Below are 15,336 nucleotides of genomic sequence, written 5' to 3'. Positions count from 1 at the left end.
TGATCTCGCTCGGCATGTGATGCGGCGGCGGCACAGTGCTTGCCACTAACGCAGCCCGAAGGGATCCGGAGTCAACGACCGGCGGCGATGTTGATTCGGGTGAGCGAACGGCGAGCAGGCGAGCAGCAAGAAGAATACGGGCTGCGTGACCGCGCCGGCTGGGTGCGTGTTTTATGTTGTGGTTCTTGCGAGAGTTGACTGATGGGAATGATTTTAGATTCAACTGGGCGAGCGTGCGCCTCCGGTAGAGGAGAGGGAACTGGCGCCGGGCGCTCGTGTTCCTGCTGGTGGACAGCGGACTTGGATCTACGCGGGCCACTCTTCTTAGTCCTGAGATTTGTTTGATTGCAGTGGTTTTTGACCCAGGGTATGGAATGGAATCTGAGTTGCAATCTTACATACATATGCAGCTGAATACGGCTCAGATACATGCCAGTCGGTACACCAAAAGCGCATAGTAAAGGACAGAAAGTATTGAGAGCACAAACGGCATCGAAGGTAGCAAAAACCGGCCCAACAGCCAATGTCAGCCATAGCATGCTAGCCAATCCAACGCCATCGCCAGCATGACATCTGCTGCAACTCTCCAAAACCGCGAGAAGCATACCGTCATATCGCCCACAATCCTTGATTGGCAAACAGGCTGAACGCCCTTGGCCGCTGGCAACTTTTGCAAGGCGGGTGACGATGACCGGGCCAACGCAAGGCCCAAGGAATGGCGGGAGGCAGAATTCTTCCCCACGACATCGAAAGGCAGAAGATTGCGTGCCCGCGCACAACAATATCCACCGCGTATTGCCCAGGTCTGGCGAAAAAGACTTTGACAGTCTTTGAAGCGACGTCGGAGAAAACGGTGTCGACGAGGGCCTTCCCGGGCACATCGTCGCCCGGAAAGAATTGAGTGGCACAACATAGCGGTACTGCACCACCGGATACACTGGATATACGCGTATGTGGGGCATGGGCAGCGCTGCAAAGTCGGGGCCTGAGTGTGACGTGACGAGTGTGACATCCGGAAGAAGGGTCGCTGGTGTCGGCGGTGCATGCGCGGAGGCTTCGAACAGGAAGGGAGGGCACTTGGGGAGGTGTATAGATGTCGGAGGATAACGCGGGCGAGCTATCGGTGTCTCCCGTTGACGATGATTGTCTTCTCTTAAGTCGGGGGCAAATGTAGTCGAGCGAGAGGTTGTTGGTGCAATATTCGGGGCGAAAGAAGTGGTGATGGCGTGCGGGGAGTCGTGTTTGCGACAGCGAAGATGAGGCGGTATGGTCGTAGTCGGGAGACAGTTTGGCGCAAAAGGAAACGATGTATGAAGACGGAGTCGGGGCGGCATTGCGCGGGAGCTACCAGAATGAGCACGACGACCATGAATGTGGACGAATAACACACCTGCCGCCGTCCAGACATTTCCTCCGACCCCAGCCATTCATGCGCTCTGGCATATCGGCGGCATCGACACCATTCGATTCTTGGCTCGCACCCTTGCCACTCGTTGACACCCTTCAGTTCTTGATACGGTCCCGATGCTGGTATCTTAGGCTTGCCTGGAAGCATAGATATTGCTGGCGAGACGAAAGGACCTGCGAGGACGATTGACGCCGTCATCTCAATTCCACTTGAGTCTTGACTACTTGCGTGACGAAAGGATGTCTCGCGCTTCCTACAGAACGGACATGAGTGGTATGGCCAATGCGAAAGAAGGCCACGCACCATACAGTCAGCTTGCGACGGGCTTTCAGTCCGAGTCCTGCTACATATATCTCTGGCTCCGTTGTCGATATTCGTTGTCGTCCAACAGCTGGCGGGGCGAGGAAGCGATATGCCGCTCAGAAACGAGCTGAGGGAGCGGTGTCGAGCGGGTTGAGGCGGCAGAGGAGAGTGGCGGGGGACATCTGCGGCAAGAACACGTCAGACGAAGAATGGGGGAGGAAAAGGTCGTGTTTTGACGCACCAAGAAGACCATTATCTGCTCATCCCGCTCAATGGTACAGGCCCCATTCTTCTCGAAGTACCCCGTTATCGACTTTTGTGGCACTGGCGCCACGTCACATGAGCCAGGAGGCGACCGCTGGCCTGGACAAGCGGGCAGTCAGTAAGCCATCGTGTTGCTGGTTGTCCAACACACTAAATGGTTCCGAGGGCTTGCGTATGACGAGGGCGGATGTGTGGGGGAGAGGAAGGACGGGTTGCAAAGGGCGGGAGGACAAAGTAGCTAGCCGTGGTGGGGGAGCGGAAGAAGAAGTGTCACGCGCCAATCTTGATTCAGATAATCAGATTCCTCCCCGGCTTTGGGCGCCTATATGACCGCCACTCTCTAGTTCTTCAGTCTATGCCAGTGTGTATTCTTCCGAGTCAAGTTCAATGCTACAAATGTGGTATATACACGCCCCAATTAATCTGCGCAAACGCAGACGTGGGTAATGCGCGCAGTGTTGTAAGCATCAGAACCAGGAGCAAAATCCGGGCAAAGCAGTAGAGGAGGATGCCGGCAAGAAAGGGGGGCATGGAGAGAAATGCGAACACTGCGAGGATTTCATTCACCCAGTTAGGGAGCGCGTCCCCGTAGTTCAACTTGACCGGGATGATGAGCAGCAGAACAATGCTGGGGACGCCGGGGATGACAGCAATTGAGAAGGCGGACAGGCGCCACAGTTTGAGCTCGGCCGTGCTAGGGAATTGTGACGACCAGGCGGCACAATGGAGCGCACCAAAGAAAGAGCCGCACAACAACTCGAGGATGGCGCATGTGGCCTGATAACTGAGCGGCCATTCGTCGTCCGCTGCACACCAGAATGTGGGGACGTGGTACGACAGGCTGGGGTCGTAGTCAATCTGACCACCGAGTATTGCGTGCAGGACATGACTCAAGACGTCGTTTTCAATTTTGACGTTTGAGTTTTGCTGGGGCGGGGGATTTTCGAGTGCATTCCTTCCCAAGTCCTCGAGATGAGCAATGAGTGGTTGTACAACGTTTTCTGCAACCAAATTCTGTGATTTTGGCTGTACAACAGGCGCCGCTGTGCTGAGACGGACGGGCTCTTTAACCCCAAGAGGCTTCCCCCACCAAACAAGTCGAGTGCATACGGTGACCGCTGCAAACGCGAGTGTGGAGATTTCGAGTTGGGAGATCGCAATATGTTCCGAGCGGCGGGAGAGGCATTGGGCAACAAACCATATCGCCTGGCAAAGCGCAATCCCTTTCGAAAACAGGTCGCCTTTGCTCTTGTCTTCGATCGTCGAGCGTGAGACGGCTTTGATTTCTGCGAGAACAGAGGGCGATTTGAGCTGCGCGTGGGTGACAATAGGATGCCCAGTGGAGTCGACGAAACCGCCCATGACAATGAAGAAGCCGTGAGTGAGCGAGATATCATACTCTGCAGAAGTTTGTAGCTAGTTATCAGCAGAAAAAGACAAGAGTAATTAATTGCACGCACGTTTTGCGAAATGATGGGCCATTAAGCGCTGCCGCAGCGCAAAAGCCAAAGATGAGCTCCGGGGCGACGAGCGCGACAGCCATGAGGGTAAGACGGCGTTGCAGGGGTCCAGTGTTATCCAGAACGTGCCATTTGACTGTAGCCCAGAGCCCAGGTCGTCCGTGAAGCGCGGCGGGTGGCGGAGGTGGAATGTTTGGATGGACGGCCACCCACACGCAGGCGAACAACGTTGTGAGGCAGCCTTGGATGATGTCGAAGAGGGTGCGCGTGTCGCTGCAGTTAGGGAGCGCTGGAAGTTGTGCTTCCGCGAGCTGGGAGCAATAAGCGGGAGGCGCGACCACGGAAGATGTGAGAGCCAAGAGGAAAAGCATTGCGGAGCCATTGAGTCGTTGACAAGACATATAGACACTGGACCAGGGATGGCAACCATGAGGATTTCACGCGTCTTTGGCGAGGAGTAGGTTCGACGGCTGGTGGCACCAGAGCCATGGGCAACAGCCAAGAATGTACCGGCGCTCGGGCCAGTTGTCGCAGACGAAAGTAAAAGTCAAGATCTTCGGCTGGGACTCCGGTGTGACGCGGAAGATGACGATCTTCTCTCTTCCCTCTTTCCTCTACCTCCAACAGGCGCCAGCGAAGCGTGCTGGCTCAACAACGCACGTCCTGCTTTGGATGTAGCTGACGCGAAGAAGGAAGACACGCTGGGTAACAGCGTCCGCGGCCAGGCACGTCAGCACCTTTGCCTTTTTCACTTTACTACTAACCGCCTGTTTCTTGCCAGACTCTTGCTCGACGGCAGCCATGCGGTACGGCAGCTGTTTCACGGTAGGATGTGGACGGGTAAATGGGTCAACGGGGCCAAGGTGCGTCCGCAAGCCTCTCCTCTGTCCCTGCTTGCTGACGACGTTTCGCAGACCAGTCCCCCATCCATCTGAGGCCAATAACATGCTACCCTTCGCCACAACACCATCTTTAGCAACTCTCTACGCTCTATGGACCACGCAATACCGCAGTAACGGGAGACAGAGCGTCTACCCGTAGAATGTCGCTTGACTAATCGAGGAGGGAAAAATGTCGAAATATGGCGGGAGGTAGCTCTGTGTGGTCTGAAGCGGAGGATGCTTCCTGTTAGCGCGTATGTGTGGCCAACGGTGCGTTTCTCTCCATCTTCGTCTCATTTGCTATGCTAACTTCAGTCGTCAGACTGCATACACAGCCTTCATCTTGTCGTAAACAGAGAGCAGGGGGGTCCGAGGCTTTCTCAAAAGCATTGGGCCAAATCTAAGGGCTGAGCGGGTGCGTGAAATGCGTCTTATTTGTCTCCTCACCGGCTCATTAGGCCTTTCATCCACCGCAACTCGACCTATCCCTTACCGCTATTACGTTCCTCCTCCATTTGAAGCTGGGGCCGAAATCCATTACCACCTCCACAACAATCCACTCAGGTGGTACATTCACAATAGTTACAATGTCGCTTCAATACACATCCCTTGTCCTCGCTCTATGTCCGATGAGCGGCACCACATCTGTTAAGATATTCACCGTTCTCTTGCCGCTCCAATTCTCGATTTGGGGAGCAAATGGTGTGGTTCGGTGAAGTCGTGTGTCTGCAGGCTGCTGGTGCAGCTGATATGCATTTTTCGAAGTCGGAGTCCGAGACTGGTTACATTTTGACTACCATTTTCCCCTACCAATTGTTTGCGTCGCTGGTTTACCTGCCGGACTCCCGTCGCGATTTTGGAGCCCATTCTGACTCTCGTGCAGTACCTTTCAAATTCGACGCTATAGCAACTGGGCCTGCCGCGAGAGCATGGATGAGTGACAGGAACTCCGAGAAATATTTTATTTGGGCAGTATTCTGTTGCAGAATATATTTCTACTCTGCTCACAAGTGAGGGATGTAGACACTCCAATCAACGTCTCTGAAGGCTGCAGCAGGCAGGGAACGTAGGGTGGATAAGGGTAAAACAAGGAGGATAATGCGAGCAAGCGAGTAGGTGCTGGCGACTATAATGAGTGCAACCTGCCAATGAGCATCTGAGATGAGGGTTGTCTGAATTTCCAGGCCTGCATAAAAGATGAGAATGAGGGGTGCCGCGACAAGGACGAGCGCTGCTGCGCGCCACAGCCACATCTCAGCGATGGAGGGGAAGGCCGTGGCCCACGCAATGCAGTGGATTGCGCCAAAGAGCGAGCCACACAGAAGTTGAGCGCATACAGCCATGCCCATTGATAGCACAGTAGAGAAGATTTGAAAGTCCTCGTAGGCTGCACACCAGAAAGTCGGCACGGCCACGTTGGATAGAGGGTCGTACTCGTACAGCGCGTATAAATTTGTGAATATCAGCTCAAATCGCTCGAAAGGTGTTGGGCCGCCACGGGAATATGGGAATAAGCGTCTCTCGCCGGCGGGGACAGATGTCACAGACAGCTTGAACGGGGTCCGCACATCGAGTGGTTTCGGCAGCCACAGTGCCCAGGTGAGAGCGTTGATCGTAGCAAATGCTAGCGTCGCAACTTCGAGCTCGGCGAGGGGAAGATGCTGGGCCCGCCGTGCGACGCATTGGGCGATAAACCAGAGGCCTTGACAAAATGCGAGGCCTTTCGAGAAGGCATCACCCTTACTTTTGTCCTCGATTTCCGATTCGGGCACCGCTTTGATTTCTCGCAGTACATTTCCAGTCATAATTTGCTTTTTGGTGACGATGGGGTGGCCATTGGCGTCGACGAAGCCGCCCATGACAATGAAGAACCCGTGCGTGAAAGAGACGTCGTATTCTGCCAACAGTTAGTTGATGCGCTTTCGCGCGTGAGTAACGCACCGTGAGCAAAAGCATGGGCCATTATTGCCTGCTTCCCGGCCAGTCCAATGATGAGCTCCGGCGCAATGAGAGCGACGACCATGAGCTTGAATCGGTGCAGTAACGGTCTATTGCCGTCAAGCAGACTCCACTTCACGCGGTTCCATACTCTGGCCCCCTTTCCAGGGCGCGCAGGTGTCGGTGGCGGGACATTGGGGTGCACAGACACCCAGATACACAGGAAGATAGTAACCAAGCAGCTCCAGATGATGTCGAATAGTCGGCGGCAGTCGTTTATGTCGCTACATTCATCTTTCGTGCTGCGGAGGTGGGCAAAGACGGTGGCGAGAAGGAACAGCATGTCTTGATAGCCAGCATGGGAGAGGCGCCGTATAAGTATAAGGCTGTCGAGCGCTTGCAGTATCGCCACATTGACGTTTGAGAGAGAAATAATGATGTGTGACACTCTCTTCCCCGCACGACCACCTTCTATTCATGTGCCTCTGCTCGACCATGCCAAGCCTCAGGACGGCGGGGGGAGTCATGCGATGCTATCCGGTTTGTGTTTGCTGCGTGCGTCTTGTCTTTTCCTGCCACAAAGACCACTTTTCTGACTTGTTACTTTACTTCAGCTAGACTAGACGGAAATCCTCTATCAAGGCGCAGACGATGGAGGAGCAGGTGAAGAATGAGTGGAAGGACATAGAGAGAAGGATTGGGGGGGCGCAAACAGGTGCGTTATTCATGAAGCGCGTCATTTGTGTGGTCACTAACTTCGTGCTGCGAATCGTGCAGCTACTAGTATTCCTCCAAGCTTCATCATCCATCGACTCTCCTTCGATTTTATACCCCCCAGGCTCTCGCTCGCTGCGATTAACCTTCGACTGGCTGCAGTCCCCCGCTTCCGTTGCCATTTGCAAACGATAGGAGGAAGGCCGGTGCCTGCAGCGCACAATGCCGCAACGATGTGTGGCCCTGGCAGTCGTGCAGCAAGGATGTGGGAACACTGGGAGCTGCCGCGCGGGATATACATGTGCCTAAAACGTGCGTCGAGCACCATTTCTACATGAGACTCGTTGCTAATACTTTCCGCAATCCATCCAGCTGCTCCATTCCCCGTTTATTCTCCACACACACACTTCCAGGCAACTATCGAGCACGCACCACCCCCTCCCCTCACCCAATACCCCCCGCTCAGTGGCCCTTTCCCCGAATTCTGCATGGCACCACTTTCGACTGCAATTACCTTCAGATCAAGGCGATCACCAACACGGAGCAAGGGAGGGCGGGGCCTTGGATATAGAAAATCGTGGGCTTGGAATGTGCGTTATCTAATGTGTTCTTCACGCTGGGGCTGACGATGTTCCGCGTATTCAAGATCCATTTTTCTTCTTCCTTCTCTCGCAAATGTCTCGCCCGCCAAACATGACCACAAAACTGTTGGGCTTCTCGTTTGCTTTACCTTGAAATGACGAGGAGAGAGAGAGGCCGCGAGACCAGCCCCTGCTCTTCAAGTTGTTCACGGTTGTGTCTTCGACGGCTGTCTCGCCACCGCCCGCTGGACCTTCCCATCCCATCCCCGAAACTGTTGTACTCCTCTTCAATGGCGCATCCTGCGGCTCTATCGACTGGATCTAAGGCTGCCGCCATACCCACACATGGTGTCTATCTACTTTGGCCCATGGTACTGGGGTGTAAGGGCTCCGCCCGATGCATTTTCATTCGCGAGTGGACTTGATCGCGAGCGTGGTCGCGAAGCTGGAAATCTACTGGGGCACGGAAAGGAGGGGAGCTGGTTGCGGAGGGGGCGCTGATTGATCAAGTGAGTATGTCGTCGTCCTTGAAGCGGTTTTAGATGAGGCTCCAATTGCTTCCAATCCCACTACCGATACTATACTATATCGTATTCTCCCTCCACCTGCTCTGCTGTTACCCATTTCCATGCCCTCTGCTGTTCTCGTCATCTCCATTCTACTCATCGTTAAAATCTACCATTGTTATCTTTACACCCTCTGCTTCATTGGAGTCTGGAATCCGTCCATCCGTGTACTGCAATGTGCTCCCCCGGCCTTGCTTCTCATCCCCAATCCTACTTCCGACAACCAAAAGCACACAAGCTTCCTCTGCGGCGCTCCTTTCATGTCACTTCAGAGGTATTGCGTGTGGAGGAGGTGTCACGAGGTGATCTTGGGTTGGTGAAGGTATGGGAAGATGAGCACGGGGGACTTTGAAAGGCGGCTGTCAATGCCGAGGACATTCGCCTCACGACTTCCTCCCCGTTTACCGCTGCTGGTGGTCTAATTAAAGACAGACGACATCTCACACGCAACCTATGGAGACCCTCAACGCCTTCCTTCGCCCGCACGGCATCGCGCTGCGCTACCTCGACGAGCGCTCGCCGCCCGCGCTCTCTGCAGTAAAGCAAGCCTTGCTCAACCCCGCGCTACTCGGATATCTCATCACGCCGGGGATGGACCGCAACAAGCTGGCGAAGGGCATGTGGGAGCGGCTGAGGGTGTTTGGCTCGCGCGTGCGCGGCACGGACAAGCGGTGGGACGAGGCAGAGGAGTGAGTTCTTTGGGCTGCTTGCGCCGAGCTCGTTCTGACCCCTTGAAGACAGGGCCTTATAGACGTCGACAAGACCATCGCGCTGGGCACGGCGTATTGCCGCAGCAAGAATAGGCCTCTCACGGTGGAAGGCATCCTGGAGGTGTATCGGTATCGGTTGGCGCTGGTCGAGCGGGGCCCTATTGTGGAGCCGTCTGACGCTAACGTGGCGAATTTTGAATCCAAGTAGACTTTGTGTACTGGAGAGCGGCGCAATACTTGACGCCCTCAGCTTGTAACACGGTATTTAACGACAGACGAGTTCATTGCAGTTCGTTGATCAATATTGTTGCATATATAAGGGCCGCTCTTTGTTCTGCGGTATGAACACATGCAAGAATATCTAACCCTTGAAAAATATGAGCGAAACGATTGGTCTGGGCGCAGAAACTCACGCGCCGTGGTCCACAGACCCCACACAATATGCCTTCTGCCGAACGACAAACGCGGCTCGCTGTCTAAATTCTAATCCGCTATCCATTCTCGTTGACATACACCGCCCATGCGCGCGCGCTGCCTCTTATCCTCGCTGACCGCGCAGATTCTATCGACAGAGACATGTCCGACGAGGGTCTTCCGCTCTCAGATACGATGGGCAAAAGAGGGCGGCACAACTCACCTGACACGTCAACGTCCAGGTAGGTGCTGCGACTCACCTGTAGCCAGGTTTTACTCTCGCACTCGATACCCCAACAGCTATTCACATTCGCCATGGCGGGTCCCCGCAGTCAAGAGCCATGCCGTCTACGAAAACACGTCAGCGAAGGGTTTGGCAGCTGGCGGGACAGACAAGAGCGGTAAGCAGCAAGCATGTCTGCCAGAGGCCGAGTGCGCAGGCGTGGACAAGTATTGTCGCGCAATGGCCCGGGGGAGTGAGGAGAAAGAGTTGGTTCCCGTCGTTGTTTGTCGTTGTGGAAAAGAAGGATGATGATCTGGGGCCGACGTGTGATCTCCGTCTTTGGTTCTTCTCCACCACCGCGATCCGCGTCTCGAGCGCGACCTCCCCGTGCTTGAGGAGACGCGTCAGAGGGCACTCCGCGTTATATACCACCAGATTGCGAGGCCCATGGGAACGAGAGCAACTCGGAGCTTCTGTTATGCAGATATGTCGTGACTTGTCCCACAACTTAACCTCGAATCGTTAGTCCGCAGAGCCGCCATTCCTGCCTTCGCACCAGCACTAGATGGCGCAGGTGTCGACGTAAAAGAGAGGGAGGCGAATGATTGGGATATCAACCGGATGGGGAAGCGATAACCTGTTTGGCCGTTTTGAGAGCTAGATTCTAGAAGAAGTCTTCAAGAAGAAGCTTTAGACAGCGGAAGAAGGACAAGAAGTAAGCATGTATCGCACCTTATAAAGTTCATCCATCCAGTAAACAGAGCCATCGGGCCAGCCGAAGTCGATTCACATGCGCTCTAGAGCTTGACGCTGACATGGGCCCGTGTCCAGGAAAAGCGAATGAGACTGGTGGTTTTGTGCCAAGCGACCGATTTTGAGCGGCAACTGGAGATACGCGCCATAGACACCGATAAATGACCGTCCCATACTGCAGACGCGGCTGAGCTCTTTAAGTTGCGAGAGCATACGCTAGTGCCGTTGGAGGATGCGATTTCAGCATCATCGAGCAGGCAACGGCCTGCTCAAGTATACCCTGTGCTGACGAAGAGCCTATGTCAGAGACGACATCAAGCAGAAGCGTCTAAGTTCACGCACCTGGTATACTGGCGCCAGGCGGGACAGCTTCTCCCCCAAACGTTGCGCCGCCTCCCCAACATTCTCCACTGCACTACTCCGCATGCGGCAATGTCGAGCACCGGGCTACTCCGCCTCGATTGTGTGTTCGTTCAGGCGACAAGTACGGGGGCAGGCTTGAAAAACCGCAGGACCGAGAGGCATCAGGCGCCTTGAGAACGAGTCAGTTGGCTGTATGGTGGGAGAAGCGAGAACGGCGACAGGATTCGTCTGGGCAAGAACGAGCAAGCAGGTCAGCACGAGAAGATGCACTACTCTCGGCCACGCACCTCGCTATTAGCAAACAAACAAGCCATGGATAGCCTCCCGAGGGTGTTTGGCGCGCGAGGGGGAAGTGGTCGTGGTGGAGAGGAAAGGAAGATCGGTCCGAGCATGTGAGCATGTGATCTCGGATTTTCTTCTCCTCCCTCCACCACGACGACCCACATAACGGCTTCTCCTCCGCTGGGCCACCTCATCGGCGAGCGCGCGAGTCATCTGGTTTGGGCCGAGCACTCTCCGCGGCCGCCGTTGTGCCCGACTTCGAGAATCGTCCCAGCCATTGGGAGACCGAGGCCCAGCCCGTGCGACCGTGCCAAGGAGCGTGCGTCGGGGAAGCGAGGGCTTGACGAGGTAGAAGCCGCCGCTATGGCTGGTTAGCAGGAAGGTGCGCTCTCCCGTCTTTTCGGCGCTTTGAGTTGCTGACTTGTCTTGTGTAGCTTCACGGGCAAACGGACACGAGAATCGCAGGATTCTCCTTCAGCGCTGAACAGCACATACCGGAACCGTAGGCAGCTATAAGTTATACAAGCGGGTATGTCCTACTTTTCGTGTACTTTTGCACTGACCCCTTCCTTCCAGATCGTCTTCCCTTACAATCGCTGGTATGAGCGACTGCGTCTGGGGTGGCGCCGAACGAGAGCCTCCCAGGGCATTTTGCTCTCGCAGGACGAGGAGGGCATCATTGAAGGTATGTAACCACTACTCAAGTTTTTTCTGTGCATTTACTGAGTCGGCCTGGCAGACACTCGCTTGAGGTCCTCCGCACACATTCGTCGAGAATGCCGCAGACAGGATATGGGAAGACTAGGACTGGCGCGCGGGATATGCACGACTTCAAAACGTGCGTCGAGCACCATTTCTACATAGGACATGTTTCTAATGCTTTCCGCAATCCATCTAGCTGCTATATTCCCCGTTCCTTCTCTCTCTGCACACCTCCTTAATCCTATCGAGCATGTACCACCCGTTTCCTTCACCCAATACGTGGTCCTTTCCCGAATTCTCCAATGTCGATGGCACCACTTGCGACCGACGTCTTACCTTCGCTTTCTCGTCCGTGAAGATGCTGGAGCTCCTGGTTTGCATTGCCGCTCGAATTGGAACGCCGCCGCAAGATCATATGCTGCTTTGCGCTTCACGGTCGTGTCTTCGACGAGCTTCCATGTCGGCGGCCTCCCCATGTCCGCAAGACCTTTAAATCAGCCGGGTCTTCCAACCCATTATCCAATATTGTCTCCGTATGCCCAGCGCGCCGCCATCCTCTCCCTTTCCCGGCATGGCACGTGCCGTCACGCGTGACCCGTCACTCGATTTGACGACACGATACTACTCTTTAATGGCGCATCCTGTGGCGCTATCGACCCGATCTCGTGCTGCTACGATACCTATATATGGTGTCCATTTCTTTTGGCCCGTGCTAGTGGGGTGGAAGGCCTCTGCTCGACACGTTTTTGCGTGCGAGTGGACTTCGGCGTGGGCGTGGTCGCAAAGGTGGAAATTTGCTGGGGCACGGAAAGGAGGGGATGTAGTTGTGGAGGGGTGTATATGGATGGGTTATGGTACTCTTAGCGCCGCAGTCTGATGCTTGAGCCCTGCTCTCGTTTTCTATGGCGACTATCCTGCCAGTGTGCCAGTGCTAGAGGTCAATGATGCATGACGCCCTTATACACCGAAGCTGTGTAAGCACTACGATTTTACGACAATGCGCGTTGACTTCGTTACCGGCCCACCTTGCACTGGCACGCCCAGGCCGCTCCACGAGACTCGCCGACTCGACAGCGCAGATCCGTTGGGGTATTTCGGCGCGGATATAGGGAGGGGAAGCTGCAAAGGCAATGTGTCTTCGAGGAGATCTGAGTTCTCAGAGCGGTATCATACCCGCAGCGCAGGTAAGCCTATTTGTGAATGTAAATAGCTTTTACAGTACTAAATCCTAATTTCCTTCACGTAGATTGTCGCAGTCGCGGTATTAACGGACAATCTGTGGGCATATCTGTCTTGGAGGTGCTCCATTGTCCAGCGTTCAACGGAGAGCGCAATGAGGATAACATGCCTGTGGGCGGCCAGGATTTACGCCGAAGTAATTGGAGCGGGAAATTTTGGCCTCGGAAAGCTTTATCAACGGGACTTTTTCGTCGTAGGGAAATACACAGTTGCAGACTAGTGAATTACAGACAGGTTTGGAGGAAATTTGGAGGTCATAAACCGCTGAGATAGCTCCAGTATGTTGTCCGGCTTGGGCTCCGATGGCCCGGCCCCATATATCGTGCGAGCCAGGCGCAGCACCGCATCCTCCAGGAATGACATGTTCATGTGGAGCGGAAACACCAAGCTGTACTTGTTTGTGATTTTGACAATATGAAGAACCAAACGGCCATTACTCCGTCGCGCGCGGTTGACCCAGTCGTCTGCGTTGGGAACGGCCGCTCGGAGTGCGGCGTAGTTGGCAGGAGTAAGTGCGGAGCTGATCACCATATCTTCGAGCTCTGGCTTGCCCCACACAAAGCTGACTGTTGTGGTGATTACAGGGCGCGGGTCGGCGCCGGCGGTGGCCTGCTGCTGGATAGCAGACAAGCGTTCCATGGCACTGTAGCAGTGCAGGACCACGGAGTGGTCGATGTAAAACTTGTGCAGTATCATCCGGAAGAAGGAGAGCTGCCGCCGCGAAAACGCAGTCCGCAGGCCTGGAGCAAGATCAGATGCAACTGAAGGAAAAAGAAGAAGGAAATTACGCACCGTGACGCGTGTACTCGGCCTGGGTCGCGGGGCATGTACTGCGGTGTTGACCTTCGCGCCAGTCACTTTTCTGGCAGGCGAGGGAGCAGTAGATCCGGACACGACAGGAAGAGCAGCGGCGAAAGATTTCCCGATTGTCTATGCGGCCGCACTGGAATATTTTATTTGGAACTGGTAAGTACATGTGCATGATCGGGAAAGTGGGCCTACAGGTGGATTGTCGCAGGCAGACAGTCGACGAGAGAGAGGCTTGTGTTGAAAGGCAATGAAAATGCTTTCTAGGTAAGCAGCATTTGCCTTGAAATTGTCCCAAAGTTCATTGAGTCCTGAATCAGGTGTGTTGTCCAAAGGAGTGCCGACGATGGCCTTGATGGAGTGGGTGACCAGTGGTAGAATTGATATGTAGCAGAGGTTGCTTGGCAGCTGCGTTTTGAGTAGGTCGGTCAGACAAACCAGAAGGTGTTCGTCCGGCAGGAACTGTGCTGTGTGAAGAATTTGGGGGAGAATATTGCACCTTAGTGCCTTGCGCAGCGCGCGGCGACTCGTTGAAACCATAATATACACGATAGAGATGGCGAATCGGAGGGTGGAGCGCCAGTAGCCGTGTCCTGGGTGGTCAGGTCGAGAAGCGTCCGGCAGAAGATCGAGCGTGTGTGCAAGCAGGTGCAGCAGTTCCTTCAAGAAGGCACGATGCGATGTCAGGCCCTGCCCGAAGAGCTTGAGCCCGTCAGGGCGTGCACTCCTGCATAGGTCGCTGACAAGGAGAAGCAGCTTGAGTGGCCGAGAGCAGTAGGAAAAGTACAGTCGAGATTGGGATCGGAGAGAGTCCATCAGCGCGAGGTGGGGCAGATATATTTCGCCGCCCTCCGCCGCCCACCAGCCGCCCACCGCCGCGTCACCTAGCCCCATCGCCGCCCACCTCTGTCACGCTGCCGCGGCAGTCACACCAGTGGGTGGGCGGCGGGGTGGGCGGCGAAGTACATGATCTGACGTAATCATGCACTTCGCCGCCCACCGTCGTCGAGCAACTTCACAAAGACTCCGAAAGTTGGCGGTGGGTGCCATGGTTGGGCGCTCGATGATATATCTGCGTGACAAACACTCACGCTGACGGCTGGCGTCGTCGCCATTGGCTTCAGGGCCGCGGCGGCCATGTCAACGCGCCGCTCAGAGCGCCGCCCAGGGGTGGGCGGCGAAGTACTCAATTTTAAGGTTTGGGGATTTTTGTTACATTACATAGTCTTTAGTGTTCTGTACACTGTAGTGAAGACCCCAACACATAATTTGTAGCCATTGCGCTGCTATTTCCATTCTAAGTAATGATAATATTTTTAGGGATTGTTTACTCTTGGTATGTAGCCCAGGAATTGATATGACTGATGTACAATATTGTTATATATGCCTCTTCCTGAAGCAATATGCTCAGTAAGGCTGGAGAATTCAACAAATTAATGTGTTAGCTGCCCTCCAACACAAAGTCTTCACCACCTCTCTCCATCACTACGGGACATCCAAACTGCGCTAAACATGGATGCCTGTGAGCGGGTAGGGTACCCAATGACGCTACAGTGTAATACTGCACGTTTTCGTGGCCCCTGGCTTCCTGCGGCGCCGCTGTACCGAGCCGCGCAAGGGCGAGCGGCCAATTTTTTTTTTATTAATCTGAAAATTTTAGAAGGATAGATAGCGTTTTATAGATCCTACACAACAGCGAAGACCTTTCTCTTAAAATCTGTAGGCTTT

General features: G+C 54.6%; 4 protein-coding genes across 4 annotated transcripts; 2 read left to right on the top strand and 2 right to left on the bottom strand.

Moving 5' to 3' along the window:
• Positions 1-398: 398 nt before the first annotated feature.
• MIND_01375100 (uncharacterized protein) lies at positions 399-3,865 on the bottom strand (the record flags this gene model as incomplete). The annotated part of the gene is made up of 9 exons (XM_037370171.1): positions 399-1,344; positions 1,391-1,436; positions 1,482-1,661; positions 1,712-1,799; positions 1,836-1,893; positions 1,953-2,074; positions 2,127-2,257; positions 2,415-3,375; positions 3,436-3,865. 9 exons carry the CDS (start codon positions 3,863-3,865, stop codon positions 610-612), a joined length of 2,751 nt encoding a protein of 916 aa, XP_037213172.1. The 3' UTR covers positions 399-609.
• Positions 3,866-5,320: 1,455 nt separating this feature from the next.
• On the bottom strand, positions 5,321-6,597 carry MIND_01375000 (uncharacterized protein; the record flags this gene model as incomplete). Its single annotated transcript, XM_037370170.1, has 2 exons — positions 5,321-6,213; positions 6,258-6,597. 2 exons carry the CDS (start codon positions 6,595-6,597, stop codon positions 5,321-5,323), a joined length of 1,233 nt encoding a protein of 410 aa, XP_037213171.1.
• Positions 6,598-6,905: 308 nt separating this feature from the next.
• Positions 6,906-7,665, top strand: MIND_01374900 (uncharacterized protein; the record flags this gene model as incomplete). The annotated part of the gene is made up of 4 exons (XM_037370169.1): positions 6,906-6,969; positions 7,032-7,280; positions 7,341-7,558; positions 7,615-7,665. The coding sequence occupies 4 exons, from the start codon at positions 6,906-6,908 to the stop codon at positions 7,663-7,665; spliced, it is 582 nt and encodes a 193-aa protein (XP_037213170.1).
• A 903-nt stretch (positions 7,666-8,568) lies between these two features.
• MIND_01374800 (uncharacterized protein) lies at positions 8,569-9,033 on the top strand (the record flags this gene model as incomplete). The annotated part of the gene is made up of 2 exons (XM_037370168.1): positions 8,569-8,804; positions 8,853-9,033. The coding sequence occupies 2 exons, from the start codon at positions 8,569-8,571 to the stop codon at positions 9,031-9,033; spliced, it is 417 nt and encodes a 138-aa protein (XP_037213169.1).
• Positions 9,034-15,336: the final 6,303 nt, after the last annotated feature.

This window comes from Mycena indigotica, assembly GCF_014461135.1.
Source record: "Mycena indigotica strain 171206Taipei chromosome Unknown Mind.scaff0017, whole genome shotgun sequence".
In the NCBI taxonomy this organism is placed as follows: domain Eukaryota; kingdom Fungi; phylum Basidiomycota; class Agaricomycetes; order Agaricales; family Mycenaceae; genus Mycena; species Mycena indigotica.
Note: the sequence above shows the minus strand (reverse complement) of the source record. Positions and strands in the feature narration are given on the sequence as shown.